The sequence below is a fragment of the Phyllostomus hastatus genome, unplaced genomic scaffold (genome assembly GCF_019186645.2).
Source record: "Phyllostomus hastatus isolate PE091 unplaced genomic scaffold, TTU_PhHast_1.1 phas_contig_210, whole genome shotgun sequence".
Lineage (NCBI taxonomy): Eukaryota > Metazoa > Chordata > Mammalia > Chiroptera > Phyllostomidae > Phyllostomus > Phyllostomus hastatus.
The window spans coordinates 17,947,760-17,967,177 of NW_025333737.1; the positions used below are offsets into that span (position 1 = coordinate 17,947,760).

At 36.4% G+C, this 19,418-nt stretch overlaps 1 protein-coding gene across 6 annotated transcripts in view; it reads right to left on the bottom strand.

Annotated features, from left to right (window-relative positions):
- Window positions 1-19,418, bottom strand: part of BCAS3 (BCAS3 microtubule associated cell migration factor) — a 485,527-nt gene that overhangs the window by 436,781 nt on the left and 29,328 nt on the right. For all 6 annotated transcript variants that reach the window (XM_045836907.1, XM_045836908.1, XM_045836904.1 and 3 more), the window contains exon 6: window positions 3,582-3,663. In XM_045836907.1, the coding sequence (XP_045692863.1) occupies window positions 3,582-3,663 (82 nt within the window). The remainder of the gene's footprint in view (window positions 1-3,581; window positions 3,664-19,418) is intronic.

Consider the following 19,418-nt stretch of genomic DNA (forward strand, 5'->3'; position numbering starts at 1 on the left):
CCCGTTAAATACAATGATGACTTTCTGTGGGAAAAGAGGACCCACAAATCTTACGTTTTTCACTTTTAGTTAGGGAACAGACTTTTCCCAGAAATACCTACAGAAGAGGAACTTGCGTTTCTTTTAGGTAATAATTTTCAAAAGATTATACCATATAGCAACACTCAATAAATATTCATTACCACTGTATATCAACCAAATATTCTGATACAATAAAGATATGAAAACAGCCTACAAATCTAGCAATTAAGAGGAAAATGAGCAACTAAAATATAAAAAAAAAAAAAAAATACAGCCCTGGCTGGTGTGGCTCAGTGGGTTGAGTGTCATACTGCAAACCAAAAGGTCCCACCAGGCCACATGACTGGGTTGTGGGCCAAGTCCCCCACTGGGAACATGTAAAAGGCAACCAATCAATGTTTCTCTCCCTCTCTCTCTCCCTCTCTCCCTCTCTCTAAAAATAAATAAATAAAATCTTTAAAATGAAATAAATAAAAACAGAAAGTCCATGACACCACATACCGCTGACACTGGCTAAGGAGCAAGAAGAATTAGAAGGACATCAGTATTCTGGAAAACAAAACAGCAAATTAAAAAGGTCTGAAAAAAGAGGAAATGTAACTACTTCAATATAACTATCACAAAGGAGTGTTGTTGAGGTGAGGAAGGGAAAGAAGGAAGAAGAGGGGGAGAAAAATGGTTAAGGATGGCCAAAAATGATGCTGTAAAAATCCACTGTGAGAATTCCACTGTAATTTGACTCATATTAAGGAGATAATCAACAGAACAGAGTGACATTTAAACTACTATGAAAAGCATACTCCATTTATTCAAGAAGGTAGAGGAGAGCGCAAACATGGTAAAAAGACACCGGAGATCTCTCCATACACATGCATGCACCCATGTGCACGCACACATACACACATGCCCCTTCTAAAAATGGAAAATACAGTGTCTGAGATGAAAAATTCACTGGGTAGGTAAACAATATATTAGATACTGCAGAGGAAATCATTAGGAAACAAGAAGAGGCACCAACAGAAACTACAGCTATGGTACATTTATGCAAAGGGATACTACTCAGCCATAAAAAAGAAGAAAACTTTACCCTTTGCAACAGCATGGATGGACCTGGAGAACATTATGCTAAGTGAAATAAGCCAGTCAGAGAAAGACAAGTACCATATGATTTCAGGACAATGTATGAATCAAGAAACAAAACTGCAAAGTTTCAGAATACTGGGAACAAAACCAACACTCTACTGAATGCCAAAGAGAAAAACAAGCCATATACAAAGAAAAAGGTATCAAAATAGCTTCAGACCCTTCAACCATAACACTAAACCAGTGCCTTCAAAATTCTGAATTACTATTATTTACAAATGAGTATTGTTACCCAGCCAAATTATCATTCAAGAATATGGAAGAGCCCTGGCTGGTGCAGCTCAGTGGATTGAATGTCAGCCTGCAAAACAAAGGGTTGCTGGTTCGCCTCCTGGTCAGGGCACATGCCTGGGTTGCACACCAGGTCTCTGGTTCACAGTGTGTGAGAGGCAATCATTTGATTGGAAAAAGAAGAAGAAGAAAGAAAAGAATATGGAAGAGTAAAGACATCTTCAGACAAACAAGGTCTACCACACACCTCTTTTCAGGAAACTTCTTAAGGACTTATTCCATCACCACGAGCACATAAAGCAATATGGGCAAAAGAGAGGGATGGGGTACTCTTTATCCATTACAAATTTTATGTATTCAGTTGCATATATAACTTTGATGAAAATAAATCTAAACAAATTAACCAAACACAATAAAGGAGATATGCATAATTTTTGCAAGTCAAAACTGAACATTTAGATATGTGAAATTATATTTTAAAACCTAATATTCTTTAAAGTAAGCATATTATTATAGATGGAAGAATCTTTTTTTATCCTAACCCAAGCATATTTTTTAATCGCTGTGAGCGGAGGGAAGAAACAGAGAGAGAGAAACGACTGGTTGCCCCCTGTACATGCTCTAACTGGGATGACAGAACCCACAACCTAGGGATGTGCCCTGACTAGGAATCAAACCTGCCCCCTTTCAGTGTACAGAATGACATGCTAACCAACCAAGACATACTAGCCTGGGCAGAGGAATTAGTTTTTTAATTAGACAAAGTAAATTAAACATACTAAAATTCTACTAGCAATATTAACTTTTATAGCTTTGCTGAGAAAAGTTGAGCATTAATAACTGATGTAAACAAGAGGTTCATAAATGAAGCAACAAAAACCTGCCTGTCAATTACATACAAAAGAAACAAAGATGTAGAACAATCCTTAAGCAATAAAGTTCTTGATTTTAACCATCCACAAAGAAAGCTGACTGTACAAAAAAACCTTCCAGAAAATAATGTTCTACACTCCTCTTTGTCAAAAGATTTCACCAAAACACAAATGCAACAGACAATGGAGCAAGAGAAGGAGAGTGCAAAGGAGAGAGAAAACAGAGCTGATACCTGCATATAACACATAGTTAAACAAGGAGAAAAATCTCCACGTGGCGTCAGGATACTGTTACCTTACTACCTCCACCATTCCCGTTACAATTAAGCAGATTTAATCACTACATTTATCTTTAACGTTACTTATGCATACAATAATGCACATGGTAGTTTTAATAAACATCATTCTCAACAATTTAGAGAATTAATGAGAAGTAACTGTTTAAAGAAGTACTGTAAGGAAGATTTCCCAACTTCTGGCTAAACTTTAAAAACATAATGGTATTAAAGTATTTTAATATCCTCTTTTTAAAAATATTTTAAAGTATTCAAATAATATTAATAGGATTGTTTTTAGTACACATGAGAAAACATGGAATGAACACAGCCAAGTTAATGAGAAAATAGAACCTTTAGAAAGCTCAGATCATTAGGCATCCAAATAGCAGATTTAATTTAAAAATGTACTTGATTTAAATAAAAAAATTAAACATGATCTTTAAATACAACATTAAAAAGCATTCATTATTAAAGCAGAGATCCAAAAAAAGCAGAGGTCAAAAACCAGAAAGTATTCTTCTGACACAGCCGGAAATGCAAATGGCACACTCATCTATAATCAAGATAATGACGAAACACCAAGCTCTCCAAGGCAGTAAGTATAATGGAGAGGAAGAGCAGAGACATGAGAACAGCAGAGACCTGGGGAACACCCAGAGAAGAAAGGTAAACCAGAAACATCACAAAAGCGGCACAGTCAGCAAGGGAGGGGTCTGGGAAGAGCAGTGCCATTAAAACCATGAGAGAAGCGGGCTTCCAGAAAGAGCCAGCCAAGTCAGAGGCTAAACCAAGATCAAAGAAGAAGAAGATAAATCAAAAACACAGCAGAAAGTGAATGGCCATATTGAATTGGTTAAGATTACCTACTTCCATCCCAACTGACAAGACTAAGAGTTTATCTTGGGGGGAGGAGGAGAAGAGGTATAGACACTTAGAGAAAAACAGACTTTAGTTATCATTCTTGCTGTCTGTAGTCCAAGACCAATAAAAGAGAGACTTTCTGAATGATTTGTTTCTTCTAAAAGGATACACTCACCAAACTGTGGAGCAGGCAAGATCCTAGCCGCTCGAATTGGGCCATGTCGAACAGAAAAGAGCTCCTGAGCTTCCCCACTGATCTGCATGGAAAACAGAAAAAGCATTGCAGTAAATGAAAACACAGGTCAGTACACAATCATATGAAAACAAGATTCTTAAGTGTCATCACAATTTATTATCTGAAATGTAATTCACACACACTCATACACATTTATGGTTGATCATACACATTAAATATATTCATATCCTAAGTTATTCTTAAAAATTATAAGAGCATGCACTTGATATGACTAGAAGAACAAATGGTCTGCCCTGAATTCCATAATTTTCATCTTTAATAAATGACTAAGTCAGTTCAGTTCCTGCATGACTGCCTTGCATTTTAAAGCAAAACAACTATGGGTTTTTTTTTTATTAGCATCCAGTTTTCCATGTAAGTAAAAGATAAATATTCTTAGATATTTTTTGCCCTGGCTGGCGCAGCTCAGTGGATTGAGCATCGGCCTGTAAACCAAAGGGTTGCTGGATCAATTCCCGGTCAGGACACACGCCTGGGTTGTGGGCCAGGTCCCCAGTTGGGGGCATGCAGCAGGCAACAGGTCCATGTTTCTCTCGTACATCCATGTTTCTCTCTCTTTCTCCCTCCCTCCCCTTTCTCTAAAAATAAATAAGTAAAACCTAAAAATATTCTTAGTTATTTTTAAAAGAAGATCTTAAATGTTGTACTAACTTTCACAAATATGTTGTAAAAGGAAAGGCAAAATGTATTGCAAACACTGAAGTGAAATGTCAGTGATCCAGTTACCAGTTATGGTTCTGAAACTAACTAGCTATTAACCACCTTGAGTAAATCATTTAACCTCTATAAACTTTTTAATGTTCTTTCTTCTTTCTTAAACACATTTTTAATAAAAATATATACATTCAAGATGTACAATGGGATGATTTGATATGCATATACGTAGTAAAATGATAACTGGGGTCTCTCCTCAGAGCTACCCTCATCATGTGAGGAGAGCACCTGACACCTGTTCCTTAGGACTTTCCAGTACCCAATGCAGTCTAATTCCCTACAGTCACCACGCGTGAACCCTAGGCCTTTGCACTCATCCACACTACAGGACTCCGACTTTGCTCCATCTGACCAACACCTCCCCACTGCCCCCACTGCTCCCACTGGGAAGGTAAAGGTGCTGAAAGACATCAAACACACTTTTAATTTCCAAATTCAATGAATAAAAGGACATGTAAGCATCATTAAACATCCTCACTTTTATTATACACTAACACTGTCTGAATGCCCATTTTTTTAGTCCTATCAGATTTATTCCTCAGATATGAAGAGTACAATAATCCATTAATATAAAGGCAAAGGGGATGTACTAATACATGTGTCAAGTGTGCAAAAACAACTGTTTTTCAAAACTAGAGGGTCAAAAGAAAGTTTACTGCTAATTGGAACAGATTAAATTTGAGTTAAGAAAGCTTTCCAAACTACTTTAAGTAGTAATGTAGTTCCCAATACACTTTCATAATTGTCACGTGTTCGATGGAATAGGTAATATCCGATAGGGAAAAAGGGAAACATTGTACAACTAGTTCTAAATATCCTAGAACTTATAACAAACATCATAATGATAAACATTCAACAGAGGAAACATGATGATGGTACTTTTTTAAACAGGCCTGACAGATGAGCAGTTTAAAATATCAACAGTGTACACATTATAAAATAAAAGGCTTATAAATCTTCCAATATTAAAATATAAATCTGTAGAGCTGCCTTTTATATTAACTACTTCTTTAGATCTTCATCCTCTCTTCTATCAGAATTTAAGTGCTGTAACCTATATTTTTGTTTCTTATAAATGTTAAATTATGGTAATGCCTAAAGAGCCATCATATTCATTTTCCTTATAAGAGTCATTACAACTTATTTATTGGCCGCAATGGCAAATCCGTGTAACAGCACCTGGGACGTGGAGGGCAGGGAATGCTCGGCTCTTCGAACTCACTGTGCAACAGCACCACCTATCACCAACCAGACACACGGAGGCTATACACTCAGCAGAGCAAACCATAAGAATTTTCCTCTCTACAAATTCCTTTGTGAACATTAATTTTGTAAATGAAAACCAGGGCCATTAGGTATTGCAGCTCTTACATCTACAATTTTTATTATTATCAAGTAAAATTTAAAACTGAAAAAAACCCTTTATTTAAAAGTCACTTTGTTCAATCTCCCACCCAAAGTAGTAATCATACATTCTGTGAAATCTGAAAATCACCAAATCTAAAATCTTTTATTTTAAACACACTTTTACTGAAAGGTATATCACTAATGTAATCAATTACATTACAGATGTATTACTGGCTCTCCCCACCAAAGCTGCCAAGACATTTACTTTATGAAAATAAATTGTCTTTTAGGCAATGGATATTCTTCTGCAACACACATACTATTTCTATTAACAAGGAAATAAAAAATAGAACTTGTTGGGGGAAAGGGGTGGAAGGGGACTAAATGGTAACGGGAAAAAATACAATAAAAATAAACAGAAAAAAACAGAAAATAGAACTTGCATTGAATTTATAATTAGGATAATGAAAACCACTTCTCAGTATCACAAATAAGGTTTATACCTATAACAAATCATAGTATTCTAACACAAAATCTACTCTATACCATTATTTCCATATGCCACAGGTCTAGCATTTAACTTTTGGTTCTATCAAATAAAGCCCTAAAGTTTAAAAAAAATTAATCGTATTTAACTGAGCTCCTGTACTAAATTACACTAAAAAATAAAGAATAAAACAAACCTGTCTTGGCATGCTCACAATACAATACATGTTTGTTATCACTGGATTAATACACAAGAGCTTACTGTGATACACAAAAACATTTTGAAATCTGAACACACAATGCTTTTCAGACTAATGGCTTTCAAAACAAACCTAAATTCCAGCTTCTACTCTAAATCCCTTTTTAAATGTCCACCAACAGGTAGAAAAAAAGCATTAGGACTGATTATAAAATGCATCCTCACATTCATTACCTATCCTTCACTGCTTGTAAGTTAAGTTCCTAGAAGTTTTAATTACAACATAAGGGAAGGAAGAAGGGAAGAAACATTCTGTCACTACTTGCAGATGTTTGTGAATATGTTAAAATCTAGATTGTTACAAGCATAACTGTAAAGTATCCTAAGTGACTCACGAATGTCAAACTTCCCGGAGGCGAGAACTCTCTATGTGCAAATTCTATACTGGACGGCTATTTGCGAACAGACAGTGCTACCGAAGTGTATACATATGAGATGTGCACATTTTAGAAAGGACACAGAGAGGATGGGCATGCCCTGCTTTAGCTGCCGTTTTCAATTGCCTCTAGTATTTTATACATTGTGTTCACTGGTAATTTTGCTCTCAAATAAATAAGTGTCAAGACCTATTACATTTCTAAAGGCTTTCAAAGTGATTTTTAGGTTTCTTTAAAAAAGCTCATTGAAAATGACAAAGAATCTCAGAGATGAGGATTTTATAGATCCTGAATAGAATTACCAGGAGCTGTAAATTCACTTTTAAACCAACAATAATAATAAATCCAAGGGTAGAACTAGAAGGAAGGCGTATACCAAGCCATGTTCCACCTTCCTGGCAACTGCAGTTACTTGGGGAGAGGAGGAAACTTCTCCAATAGCTCCTCCTGGGTCTCGGCCTTTGTTCTTACTGGCATTTTAATTTCTGATGACAGACTTTTGTTGTTTGGAGCATAAACCGGACGTACCAGTTTGGAGGCACAATAAGGAGAACAAAGAATGATTTGTTCACACTGTAGGAAAAAAATCTTTTCCAACCATAGAAAATAGCTTTCGCATGGTGAAAATATGCAAATTACATACCAAACCAAAAAAGATGGGGGGAAAGTACAAGTTTAGAATCTCACAACTCAATCTAAGGCAAAAGGAAATTATAACAGCCGAGACAATAATACACACAGAGAAAAGGCTATAAAAGTTGTGGGAGAGCTTTGTAAGTACTTTTAGAGAATTCTAAAAGCAAATGAAGGTCATCGAGCCCTCAGAACCAAACTTGTCTCTGAAACCCCCATGACTTTTCAGACACATCTGACTATAAAATGGAAAATTTAATCAAAAACCAAGGACAATAATGATAACGCTTTACAATCGCACAGAATTAAGACAAGGGTACATATTTACAGCTTAAACTACCCTTTTATTTTTTTATTTTTAAATAAGTTCTCAGTTTGGTTTTTTTCTAATTGATTTTTAGAGAAAGAGAGGAAGGCAGGAGAGAGAGAGGAAAAAAACATCAATTTGCTGTTCCATTCATTTATGCACTCATTCGTTGCTTCTAGCATGTGCCCTGACCAGACGTCAAACCCACAACGTGGGCGCACTGAGACAACACTCTAACCAACTGAGCTACCTGGCCAGGGCTTTTGTTCCCCACTGCTCCCCCACCCTGCACCCCCTGCCAACTACCATTTAGGCACTGGTCAAATATAGAATTGTGGTCTGCAATTGATTCTTTTTAAGCAAACATCATTTTAAGATAACAGGTATAGAAGTAACACATAAATCATATGTATGTGTACAAATTAATAAATTCTCAATGTTAATCCACCTCTGCTACCCTCACAGACAATAACAAACAGAACATTATGGATACTCAGAAGGTCCCTCCATGCCCCTTCCTAGTCACAAAGCCATCTCAAAGAATAATTTTAACCACTATCCTGAACTTAAAATACCTGTAAGTTTTACCTGCCTACATTTATTTAAATGAAAACACGTATTGTGTATAGTACTCTCCCCTTATCTGTGGATATACGATTCCAAGACCCCCCGTGGAAGCCTGAAACCTTGGAGAGTACTGAATCCTGTATATATACTATGTTTTTTCCTATAATACATACCTATTGTAAGTTTAATATATAAATTAGTCACAATAAGAGAATAACAATAATAATAAAATAGAGCAAATATAACGACAGACTACAGTAAGAATTGTGTGCCAATATCTGTGTTTCAGGTTATCCTTTTTTTAAAAAAGATTTTATTTATTTATTTTTAGACAGAGGGGAAGGGAATGAGAAACAGAGGGGGAGAAACATCAGTGTGTGGTTGCCTCTCACATGCCCCCAACCGGGAACCTGGCCCACAACCCAGGCATGTGCCTTGACTGCAAATCGAATCCACGACCCTTTGGTTCACAGGCCAGCATTCAATCCACTGAGCCACATCAGGCAGGGCTCAGATTATCTTTTGAATCAGCTGTAACGACTTGCCAAATATCTCATTAATTAATCAGTTAAATAAAATTTATGACACATCCTTTTCACAGTTGTGATTGTCATGCTCTTACCATTTTCTTTTTAAGATTTTATTTATTTACTTTTAGAGAGGGGGAGAGAAACATCAATGTGTGAGAAATACATCAATCGGTTGCCCCTCACACAACTCCACTGGGGACCTGGCCCTCAACTCAGCCATGTGCCCTGACTGGGAATCGAATCTGCAACCTTTCGGAATGAGGCTTGGCACTCAATCCACTGAGCCACATCAGCCAGGGATATCTTACCATTTTTAAAATAATGTCATAAAGAATACTGCTATAAATATTCTTGCACATGTCACTTGGTGGACATATTTCTTTTGGGTATATATTTTTGGGTATTGCTTCTATATTAGAAATATGTGCTTATTTTATAGATTTTAATGAGATCTATAAATTTTAATAAAATAACTTTCTATTTACCAGTTTACACTTCCACCAGCATTGTTAAAAGAGTTCTTGCTGTGGCTGGTGTGGCTAAGTGGATTGAACGCCGGCCTGTGAACCAAAGGGTCTCCGGTTCAATTCCCAGTCAGAGCACACGCCTGGGTTAGGGGCCAGGTCCCCAGTAGGGGGCGTGTGAGAGGCAACCACACATTGATGTTTCTCTCCATTTTTCCCTCCCTTCCCCTCTCTTTAAAAATAAATAAATAAAATATTTTTTTAAGTTCTACTTGCTCCACATCCTCTCCAACAGTTAGTATCAGCCATGATAGGTGTTCAGTAACATTCACACTGTGGTTTTAATTTACATTTTCTTCATGACTAAGGACACTACTTTTATATACCTATTGGAATTTAGTAATACTATTTCATGAATGGCTGTTAAAGTCTCCTGCCCAATACAGTTACCTGATTTTTAAAAATTATATATTTAAATTCATTAGGCACAGTGAACAAAATGTATAAATCAGTCTCTGGAAAAAGCAATGCTGCCTCAAAGTAAATATATACATAGTCTATTATAGTAACCCTCCATTAGGGCAAATGATGTGAAACATTTGTCCTAAAGGACCCTTAGTTTCCAGAGGTATATATATATGATAAACAGTACAGAATATGAATGAGATTCAAGAACTCATTTCAGCAGTTCTGGAAAAAGATAGAGCTCTTTGTACCTAATTGAATTCATATTTTAATTCCAAATCCAGTCATGATCAATCTTCCCACCCAACTTATGTACAAATGGTTGGCTTATACCAAAATAATATCCCTTGAAGTAAAAAAAAAAAAAAAAACATTGATTTGTAAAAATTCATACAAACATTCAAAGAAAACCAGTTTCTGCTAAAAAGAATCACACAAAAATCACTGTTTCTCCTATAACTCAAGCAGTTCAAACACAAGGCATAATGATCAGTAGTTCTGTTTCTTTTTTAAAAGGTTTGTTTGTTTGTTTGTTTGTTTGTTTTTAGAAAGAGAGGAGAAGGGAGGGAGAAACAGAGGGAGAGAAACATCAATGTGTGGTTGCCTCTCACACGCCCCCTACTGAGGACCTGGCCCCTAACCCAGACATGTGCCCTGACTGGGAATTGAAGCAGTGACCCTTTGGTTCTCAGGCTGGCACTCAATCCACTGAGCCACACCAGCCAGGGCTGTTCCCTGATAGACACTTTAACAAGCTTTACTCTTTAAAATAAAATAAAATTTAAAAGAGGTACTGATGTACGTATTTTTCAAAATGGCTACATCACATGTAGCAAATCACTTCTAGACTGAAAATATGAATTAAAAGACTAAGTCACCAGACATGAAAGAAAGTAGAGAAAGATGCATCTTTCATGTGCATCCCAAGCACATCCTGACTTTCAGTCAAAAGTATCTTTACACAGACTCCTCTGGACAAGCAATGGCGCTGGCTCCACCTCGGACAACTAAGGGAGTCCGAGCAGCCAATGGATGGGGCCCTAGAAGTTTTATTTTTTCACCCAAACAATGGCTTATGGCAACAATGCCAAATATGTACTGCATGCCAGATCATCAGTTACAAATACCACACAGCAACAACAACAACGATCCTAACAGTTTATGAATTAGACTTGTGTTTATTAACTATACAAATTTGCTAAATCTGAGTTTAGCTTTTAAAATAAGGGTGATGACATATCGATCTAACAAGGCAACTGTGTAAAACCATGTATTTAAAATATGTAGCACATAGTTGGCACTCAAAAGATAGTTGGCACTCAACAAGCATCAAGAAGCATCTTCTTCTTGATGCTTGTTGAATGAACGAACTGATAAATAAATGACTGAGTCTATATTGGCTCATTATTCAATCTTAATGGTATTAAGCATAATTTGCCATTGCCCCACTGTTCTTAAAGCACGTTAATATTTAAGACCTGGAAATTTGTTATAATACCATGTCATAAAACACACTTTGGCACAACTCATTCTCGACCCCACTGATATTTTACTGCCTATGCTTTCCAGCTTGAGGAAAGGACTGCTCCGGAGACAGTAAACAGCACGTCATCTGCACAGATTTTATCCCACTGCTCTTCCCTCTCCTGCTCAGTACCAAGGCAAGTCTTCCACCCTCTTTGACAAACATCCCACACTCATTCCAACCTTTACGTGTTTATATAATGTTTCTACCTGCAACAGGTTTTCCTACCAACAGTGATGTAGCAACAGCCCATTTAAATGAACAAATGTAGCCCCTGCTGCTGTGGCTCAGTGGATTGAGCTCCAACCTTCGAACCAAAAGGTCGCCGGTTCAATTCCCAATCAGGGCACATGCCTGGGCTATGGGCCAGGTCCCAGTGTGGGGTGTGTGAGAGGCAATCACACACTGATATTTCTCTCCCTCTCTTTCTCCTTCCCTTCCCCTCTACCTAAAAAATAATAAATAAAATCTTTAAAAAAACAAATTTTTTTAAATATATACAAATGTAGCGTTATCAATCTTTTGTAATTGTTTCACATGTATTAACCATACAAACACAACTAAAAAGAAGTTCCCTAAAAAGATTATCGTTTAGTAGTTTCAAAGTTTAAAAGTAGCAGCAAATAAAATGTTTTCATCAAGGAGAAAAATGTGGACTATGGACTTAGTTATTAAGTTAGTTATTAATAACATTAGTTATTAATAATGTGTCAATATTAATTGAATTTTACAAATGTACCTCACTAGCATAAGATGTTAATAGGACAAAATGGGGGAGAGAAGGTACATGAAAATTCTCTGTACTTCCATTCAATTTTTATGTAAAACTAAAACTGTTAAAATAAATAATATAAACAGGTGGGGCAAAAACAGGTTTACATTTGTGAGTATGCAAAATAGTTTATTCTTCATTATTAATAATGTATTTTCTTCACAAACAACTGTAAACATACTTTAAAAAAATATTTCATTTATTTATTTTTAGACAGAGGGGAAGGGAGAGAAAAAAAGAGGGAGAGGAACATCAATGTGTGGTTGCTTCTCACGAGCCCCACACTGGGGACCTGGTCCAAACCCCAGGCATGTGCCCTGATTAGGAATCAAACCCACAATCCTTTGGTTCGCAGGTTGGAGCTCAATCCACCGAGTCACACCAGCCAGGGCTGTAAACCCACTTTTGCCCACCCTGTATACAAATTTTAACATTCCCCAATATCCACTGCTCCCCAAAATAGGGATGAAAGGTAAAAATATAGAGAAATGGGGGAAATAAAGAGACAATGAGTTCTTATACTGAAGAACTCAGTCTCTAAAGCAGCAAAAGGACCTCACTTAGCCTATTTAAACATAGCCAAGTGTTAGAAGCAGCTTAGTGCCCATCAGCAGATGAATAGATTAAAAAACTGTGACACATTTACACAATGGAATACTATGCAGCAGAAAGAAAAAAGAAGGAACTCCTACCTTTTGCGACAGCATGGATAGAACTGGAGAATATTATACTAAGAGAAATAAGCCAGTTGGCAAAAGACTAATACCATATGATCTCACTTATAAGAAGAATATAATGAATAAAATAAACTAACAAGCAAAACAGAACCAGAGACATGGAAACAGGGAACAGACTGACAGCTGCCAGAGGAAAGGGGTGGGGGGGTGGCAAAGATGGAAAGAAGGGGAAGGGATCAGTCAAAGAACATGTATGAATGAACCACAGACACAGACAATGGTGTGGGGATTGACTGTGGGAGTAGGGGGTAGGTAGGGCAAAGGGAGAAAAATTGGGACAACTGTAATAGAATAAACAAGAAAAAAAATTTAAAAACAAGTATATACAATAGTTAAACTTTGCTCATTATTTTACATGTAACAGTTACCTGTATTAATCATACAGATAACTCAAGTGAATTAGTAAGTTCCTTAAAAAGATTTTTTTCATTACTTTAAAAATCACAAGAATAAATTTTTTAATTAGGGAGAAAACGTAAAACTAAAAAAGAGAAGTAGGGAAAGGGGTGGGAGGTATCATCTTATACTAAGGTATTTAATTTAGTTACTAAGCAACAAAAGGACCTCACCAAGCTACATGAGTGGCTATTATAACTACAAAACAATCTCCAAGAAGAGCTGATAGTCTCTCTCTAGAGTCACCCTGTGAGGCCACTCGGTGATGTACTTTCATTTTAGACATAAGTAAACATGGAAGACTATCCCCCAAAAATGAGCAGACCAAAGAGGCATCAGAATCTCCTACTAACACACTATTCAAAACAGCTCTTAAACTCAGGCCTTTTTTCTCTAACAAGTCTCACTGCCAGGAGGTGATTTTCCATATTATAGCTCAGCTCCAACAATTTCAAAAACTTAAGATAGCACAGTTTGAGGAAAGTATTCCTAACAGTAAAAAGTAATTCTTTTGAAAGCTCCTAAAATTAGGAGGAAGAAGGGGACAAGTTTTTTGTTTTATTTTTGCCCACCTAACCACAAATGATCCAGTCAAAGTGTCAGTATCTCCATAACCCATTCTGTATGCCATCAGGGAAGGAAAGAAAGGCAAACCACAAAACCCACTTAAAACACATACTTGTGAGGACTAACGACTTATAGAACAGTTATTTGCTAACCACATAAAGCAGACGGCAACTGAGTCTATATTTTGGTCTTGACACTAAAATCAAAATACAAAACTGGAGGCAAGAAGGAAGTGAGTTTCAAGAACAATATTAAATGCACAGAACACAAATAACAAATAGGACTTGTAATCACAGCTTCATACTCCCAATTTTTTGCATACAGAGAGAGGGTATTTTAAGTTGACTTTAACCTTTCCCCTTCAGCCTGATTTTTGAAAGGAAGATCAAAGAAAAACAGTTTAAACTCACAGGGCCCTTCAGCTATGCAACACAGATTTAGACATTACACTTCAAAACACCAGCCATTACTTCAGCACCACCAGTCCAAATACCATTCCGAGCTTTGAAGCAGCCCTAATGGTATCTTCCATTTGCAAGTAACACTTCTGTAGTCAAAAGATCTTACTCAGGGTAGATGTTAATGCAAAACCACTCAGGCGACACAGACACGCAGGCCTGGAGGCAGACGGGAAGGTGTTCAGAAGTCAATGTAACACCATTACGGAGAGTGTCGGCCTAGCAGCTGTCATAAACACTTCATAATCACTCAGAAACACAAACTGGATTCCCTTCAACTCGTTATTTTATTTTGTGCCGAATGTGTCCAGTTGAAAAGAGAAAGAGAGAAAACAGTGCTACAGATAAGCCGATTTGGGCTTATAGCCTTTTTCCACTTTTAAAAACTGAGTCTGTCATATTTTATTGGGACTGTAAACCTATCCTGATATGATCCGTTGATTGAAGATGGTTTTGCAACAGATACCTAACCAAGGAGAAACTGAGTACATTAAATAAAAAACTAAGATTCTTCTTTTATAAAATAGATTTCATACTAACATGTAAGGTTGAAAGACGATTAAAAAATGACAAAACCCAATGCAGCTGGAAGCAGAGCAACTAGAACTCTCTGGGATTGCAGAGAGAAGTGTAAAATGCTGTAATCTCTTTGGAAAACTCTAGGCTATTGCTAATAAAGTTAAGTATATGCCTAACCTACAACCAAGCAATTCTACTCTTAGGTACTTACTCAAAATTACAGTGCATATATCTACTATTACGTTAATATAATTACATTCACTGAGGCCTAAAGCCAGAAACACAAATGCTCATCATAAGAATATCTTAATAAACTGGAATATATTCAATAAGTAAAATAAAACACAGTAACAGAAACAAAAATAAAAAATACAAATTACTGCAACATGTGACAACAAAGAGAGAGCTAAAAAGTACGATGAGTAAAAAAGACACACAAAGGAGTGCGTACTGTGTGCCTCCACTTACTTACATGAAGTTCAATACAAGCAAACTAATCTGTGGTCAGGATAGTGATTAGCTTATCTAGAGGTAGGGGGAGTACTGACTGGGGAACTTAATGAGTAAGAAAAATGTTCGTTTGTTTATCTATGTGTACACATACTTATGTAAACATACACACACACACAGAGTTAAAAACTACAGACTTGAGATTTGTCTATTTTATGATATGCTATAACAATTTTTAAAAACATATCTATCATAAATCGGCTGTGACATGTGAAATGTTGGAATATTATTCACCACTAAAAAGAAATGAGCTTTCAAGCCACGACAAGACATGGGGTAAACTTAAATGCCTATTACCAGTGAAAGAAGTCAATCTGAAATGGCTACGCTGCATGATCTCAACTACATGCATGACATGCTGGAAAGGCAAAACTACACAGACAGTGAAAGATCAGTGGCTGCCAGAGGTTGGGGTGAGGATGACAAAGAATTTTTTCTGTTCTTTATGATACTATAATGATGAATACATGTCATTATACATTCATCGAAATGCACAAAAAATACAACCCAAAAAGTGAACCCTAAAGTAAACCATGGACTTCGAGTGACAACGGGTCAGTGCAGTTCCGTCAGGTATATCAAATGCACCACTGTGATGTGGAATGTGGACAGTGGGGAGGCTGTGTGTTTGTGGAGGCAGGTGAAACACAGAAATGCTCTGTACCCTCCACTCAATTTTGCTGTGAATCTAGAACTGTCCTAACAAATAAATTTTATTTTTTAAAATGGTATCCACCAAAGAAGTTGAGCTAGTTAAAAATAAGCTTTAATTTTTTCATCTGTAAAATGGGAATACCACAAAAATTGACAGAATAAATGATAACAGACAATGTGGCTAAAATAATGTATGGTATACTCTGATGATTTAGATGAATATTACGAAACTTCTCTAGGCAGCACAAGTGTCAAAACTTCCCCAGGCATCCCACCACTCCCCTCACTGCTCAGTGCTCTACAGCACTCTCCTCACACTCCATCGGACTACCAGTCTCATAGGCCACGGTTTCCCAACCTTGGCACTACTGACTTTTGGACTGGGCAAGTCTTTGTTGCAGGAGGCTGGCCTGTGTACTGCAGGATGTTTAGCAGCATCCCTGCCTTTTACCCACTAGATGCCAGTAGCAACTCCGTATTGTGACAACAAAAAAATGTCTGCAAACACAGCTAAATGTCTCCTTGGGGGCAAAATCACTTCCATTTGAAAAGCACTGACACAAGCCTACAATTAAGTAGTGACATTTTACACAGCTAGAAAGCAATCTCCTCAAGGTCTTAAGTTACATTTGTATCTCCTAACAGTTGACATAGACACTAAAGTTTCACTATTGCTGAATGGAAAAAGTATGGTGCTATTAATTAATGAAAACAGACATTTAGGGGAGATATAGATTGCACATGGGATGGAATGACAACAAACGGCAAGAGACTATGACCCTTAGTTGGATATTTCTGAAACTGAGTCTCTAGCACATTTAGATTAAAATATCCAACAAAAGGTTGAAATCTTAAATTTATTAAGATTGTACATATGAGCCCTGGCAGGCATAGCTCAGTGGATTGAGCATGGGCTGCGAACCAAAGTGTCGCAGGTTCAATTCCCAGTCAGGGCACATGCCTGGGTTGCAGGCCACAGCCCCGAGCAACTGCACATTGATGTTTCTCTCTCTCTTTCTCCCTCCCTTCCCTCTCTAAAATAAATAAAATCTTTTTAAAAAAGATTGTACATATGTACATATACACATACATGTAATGTATATATAAACATACATATGCATATACATATAGCCTACTAACTGCCAGCCAGTGTGGTTTGCACCAGAGATACAAAGACCATTAGGACATAATCACACCCTGGCTGGTATGGCTCAGCGGATTGAGTTCTGGACTGTGAACCACAGGGTCTCAAGTTCAATTCCCAGTCAGAGAACATGCCTGGGCTGCAGGCCAGGTCCCCAGTAGGGGGCACTCAAGAGGCAACCACACATTGATGTTTCTCTCCGTCTCTTTCTCCTTTCCATCCTCTCTCTAAAAATAAATAAATAAAAATCTTTTTTAAAAAAAGACATGATCACAATTCAAGGGAGGTTTAAAAGAATTTTCCCACCTGCTCAAGTAAAGCCAAGATTCCCAGAAAGTACTGGAATGCACAGGCATGGGGAATCAAAAAACAGAAAATCAGAAATTCTTCATTTAATTCACTTGGTCCTAGGTCCAAACCTTAAACATTAAAATGAATGTGAGCACAATTTAGAAAACAGAAATACTAGTTCAATTTCTTTTAAAAGTCTCCTGAAAACCAATATTTCCTATTCACTCACTCTTCTCAGGAAAATGAGACAACTGATCACTGACAATAAACTTGAATAAATATTGAAAAAAATAGGTTTAAAATACATAGCACTTTAATTTTAATATTTAAAAATGACAAAAATATTTCAGTCCCTTTTAAAAGCAACATTTACTAAAGTATATATACATTCACAGTAAATCTCTGATAATCTTAATTACACAACACACCCTTTCCTATCAAATTATACATATCTATCTCAGTAGTATCTACCAAAATTTTCTCTAAACCAGTGGATCTCAACCTGAGGAGGCTGTTGGTCAAAGGATATTTGGCAATGTCTGAAGGCATTTTTTTCCTTGTCACAAGTAAGGGAGTTGCTTTGAGTATGTAGTACACAGAGGACAGAGATAAGGAGGCCACTTATCCTACAATGTTTTTGCATATTTGTGTGCCATTTAACATAGGTTTTGATAATTTCCTATTTAAAATAGTATTAACCCTTTAAAATAATTATTCTGTAACTTATCATTTTCTTGATAGTTCACATCAAGCTGACCAATACCGTTTAAAAGCCAGAAATATACACAGTAAAAGGAAGGAGAGAAAGCAAAGGTATAATAAGCAAGAGAAGAACCATGTGATCCGTGCACACTCTGGCTGGCTGCAAATGCTCCCCAGGCCAGAGATGAAGATTATTAATGTATATGTGGCCAATTTTTTTAAAAAATGGGACTCATCTTCAAGACTCATCATGGTGTCTGCACATGAAAACCTGGCTAGATTCATATTCTGTGAGTCCATATAGATAAAGTTCAAAATGGGCAAAATTATAATTAATTTGGTGTTAAAAATCAATAAAACTGGAAAAAACACACTACAAATTTTTTTCAAATCAATGTAAATGTCCATTTCCAGGTTTTGATATTGTACTGCAGTTTCTATAAACGTCACCTTTGGAGAAGGGTACACAGGACTCTAAATAATATTCTACAACTTCCCATGAGTTTATAATTATTTCGAAATATTTTAAAATCAATCCAAAAATAAACAAAAAAGAGCAAAAACAGACACAGCAAACACTACCTGCGCATGTAAGTTGTTATTGCAGTTAAGTGGGGAAATTGGTCATTTCAGAAAATGATAGTGAATTGGTATCGTTTTTTATTAATTTTTTAATTTAAAAAGTCATGACTCCTATTTCATACCATATACAAAAAAAAAAAAAAACATTTCAAATGGATCATAAACCTAAAGGTAATAACAACCTTCTAACAAAAAACAGGAGAATACCTTCATGGCCTTGGTGTAAGAAGGATACACAAAGCATTAACAATAGAATAAAACACTTAAAATCTGAACCTAATTTATTCATCGAAAGACATTAAGGAAGTAAAAATATAAGAATTCCTGTAAAGGAAACTATTAGGACAAATGATGAAATCAGAAAATGGATTGTGGATTACACAGTAGTATTATTTCAAATTTAAATGTCCTGGTTTTGATAATGTTATGGTTGTATAGCATGCTTATTCTTAGGAAATATATACTGAATTATTTATGAAAAAGGGGAACATAATTTCTCCAACTTGTAAATGGTTCAGAAAAAAAGCTGCACAAATGAACAAAGTGAGATAATGATAAAGCGAATGAGGCAAAACCTCCACAATTAATAAATCTAACTAATGAGTAATAGGAGTTCCTTGTCTAGTTATAAAACATTCAGGAAGTTTGAAATTAATGCAAAATTAAAATCCCACCACGAGATACAAACACATACTCAGAAGAATATTTAAAATTTAAGACTGATGATACCAAGACTGAGAATATGGAGCA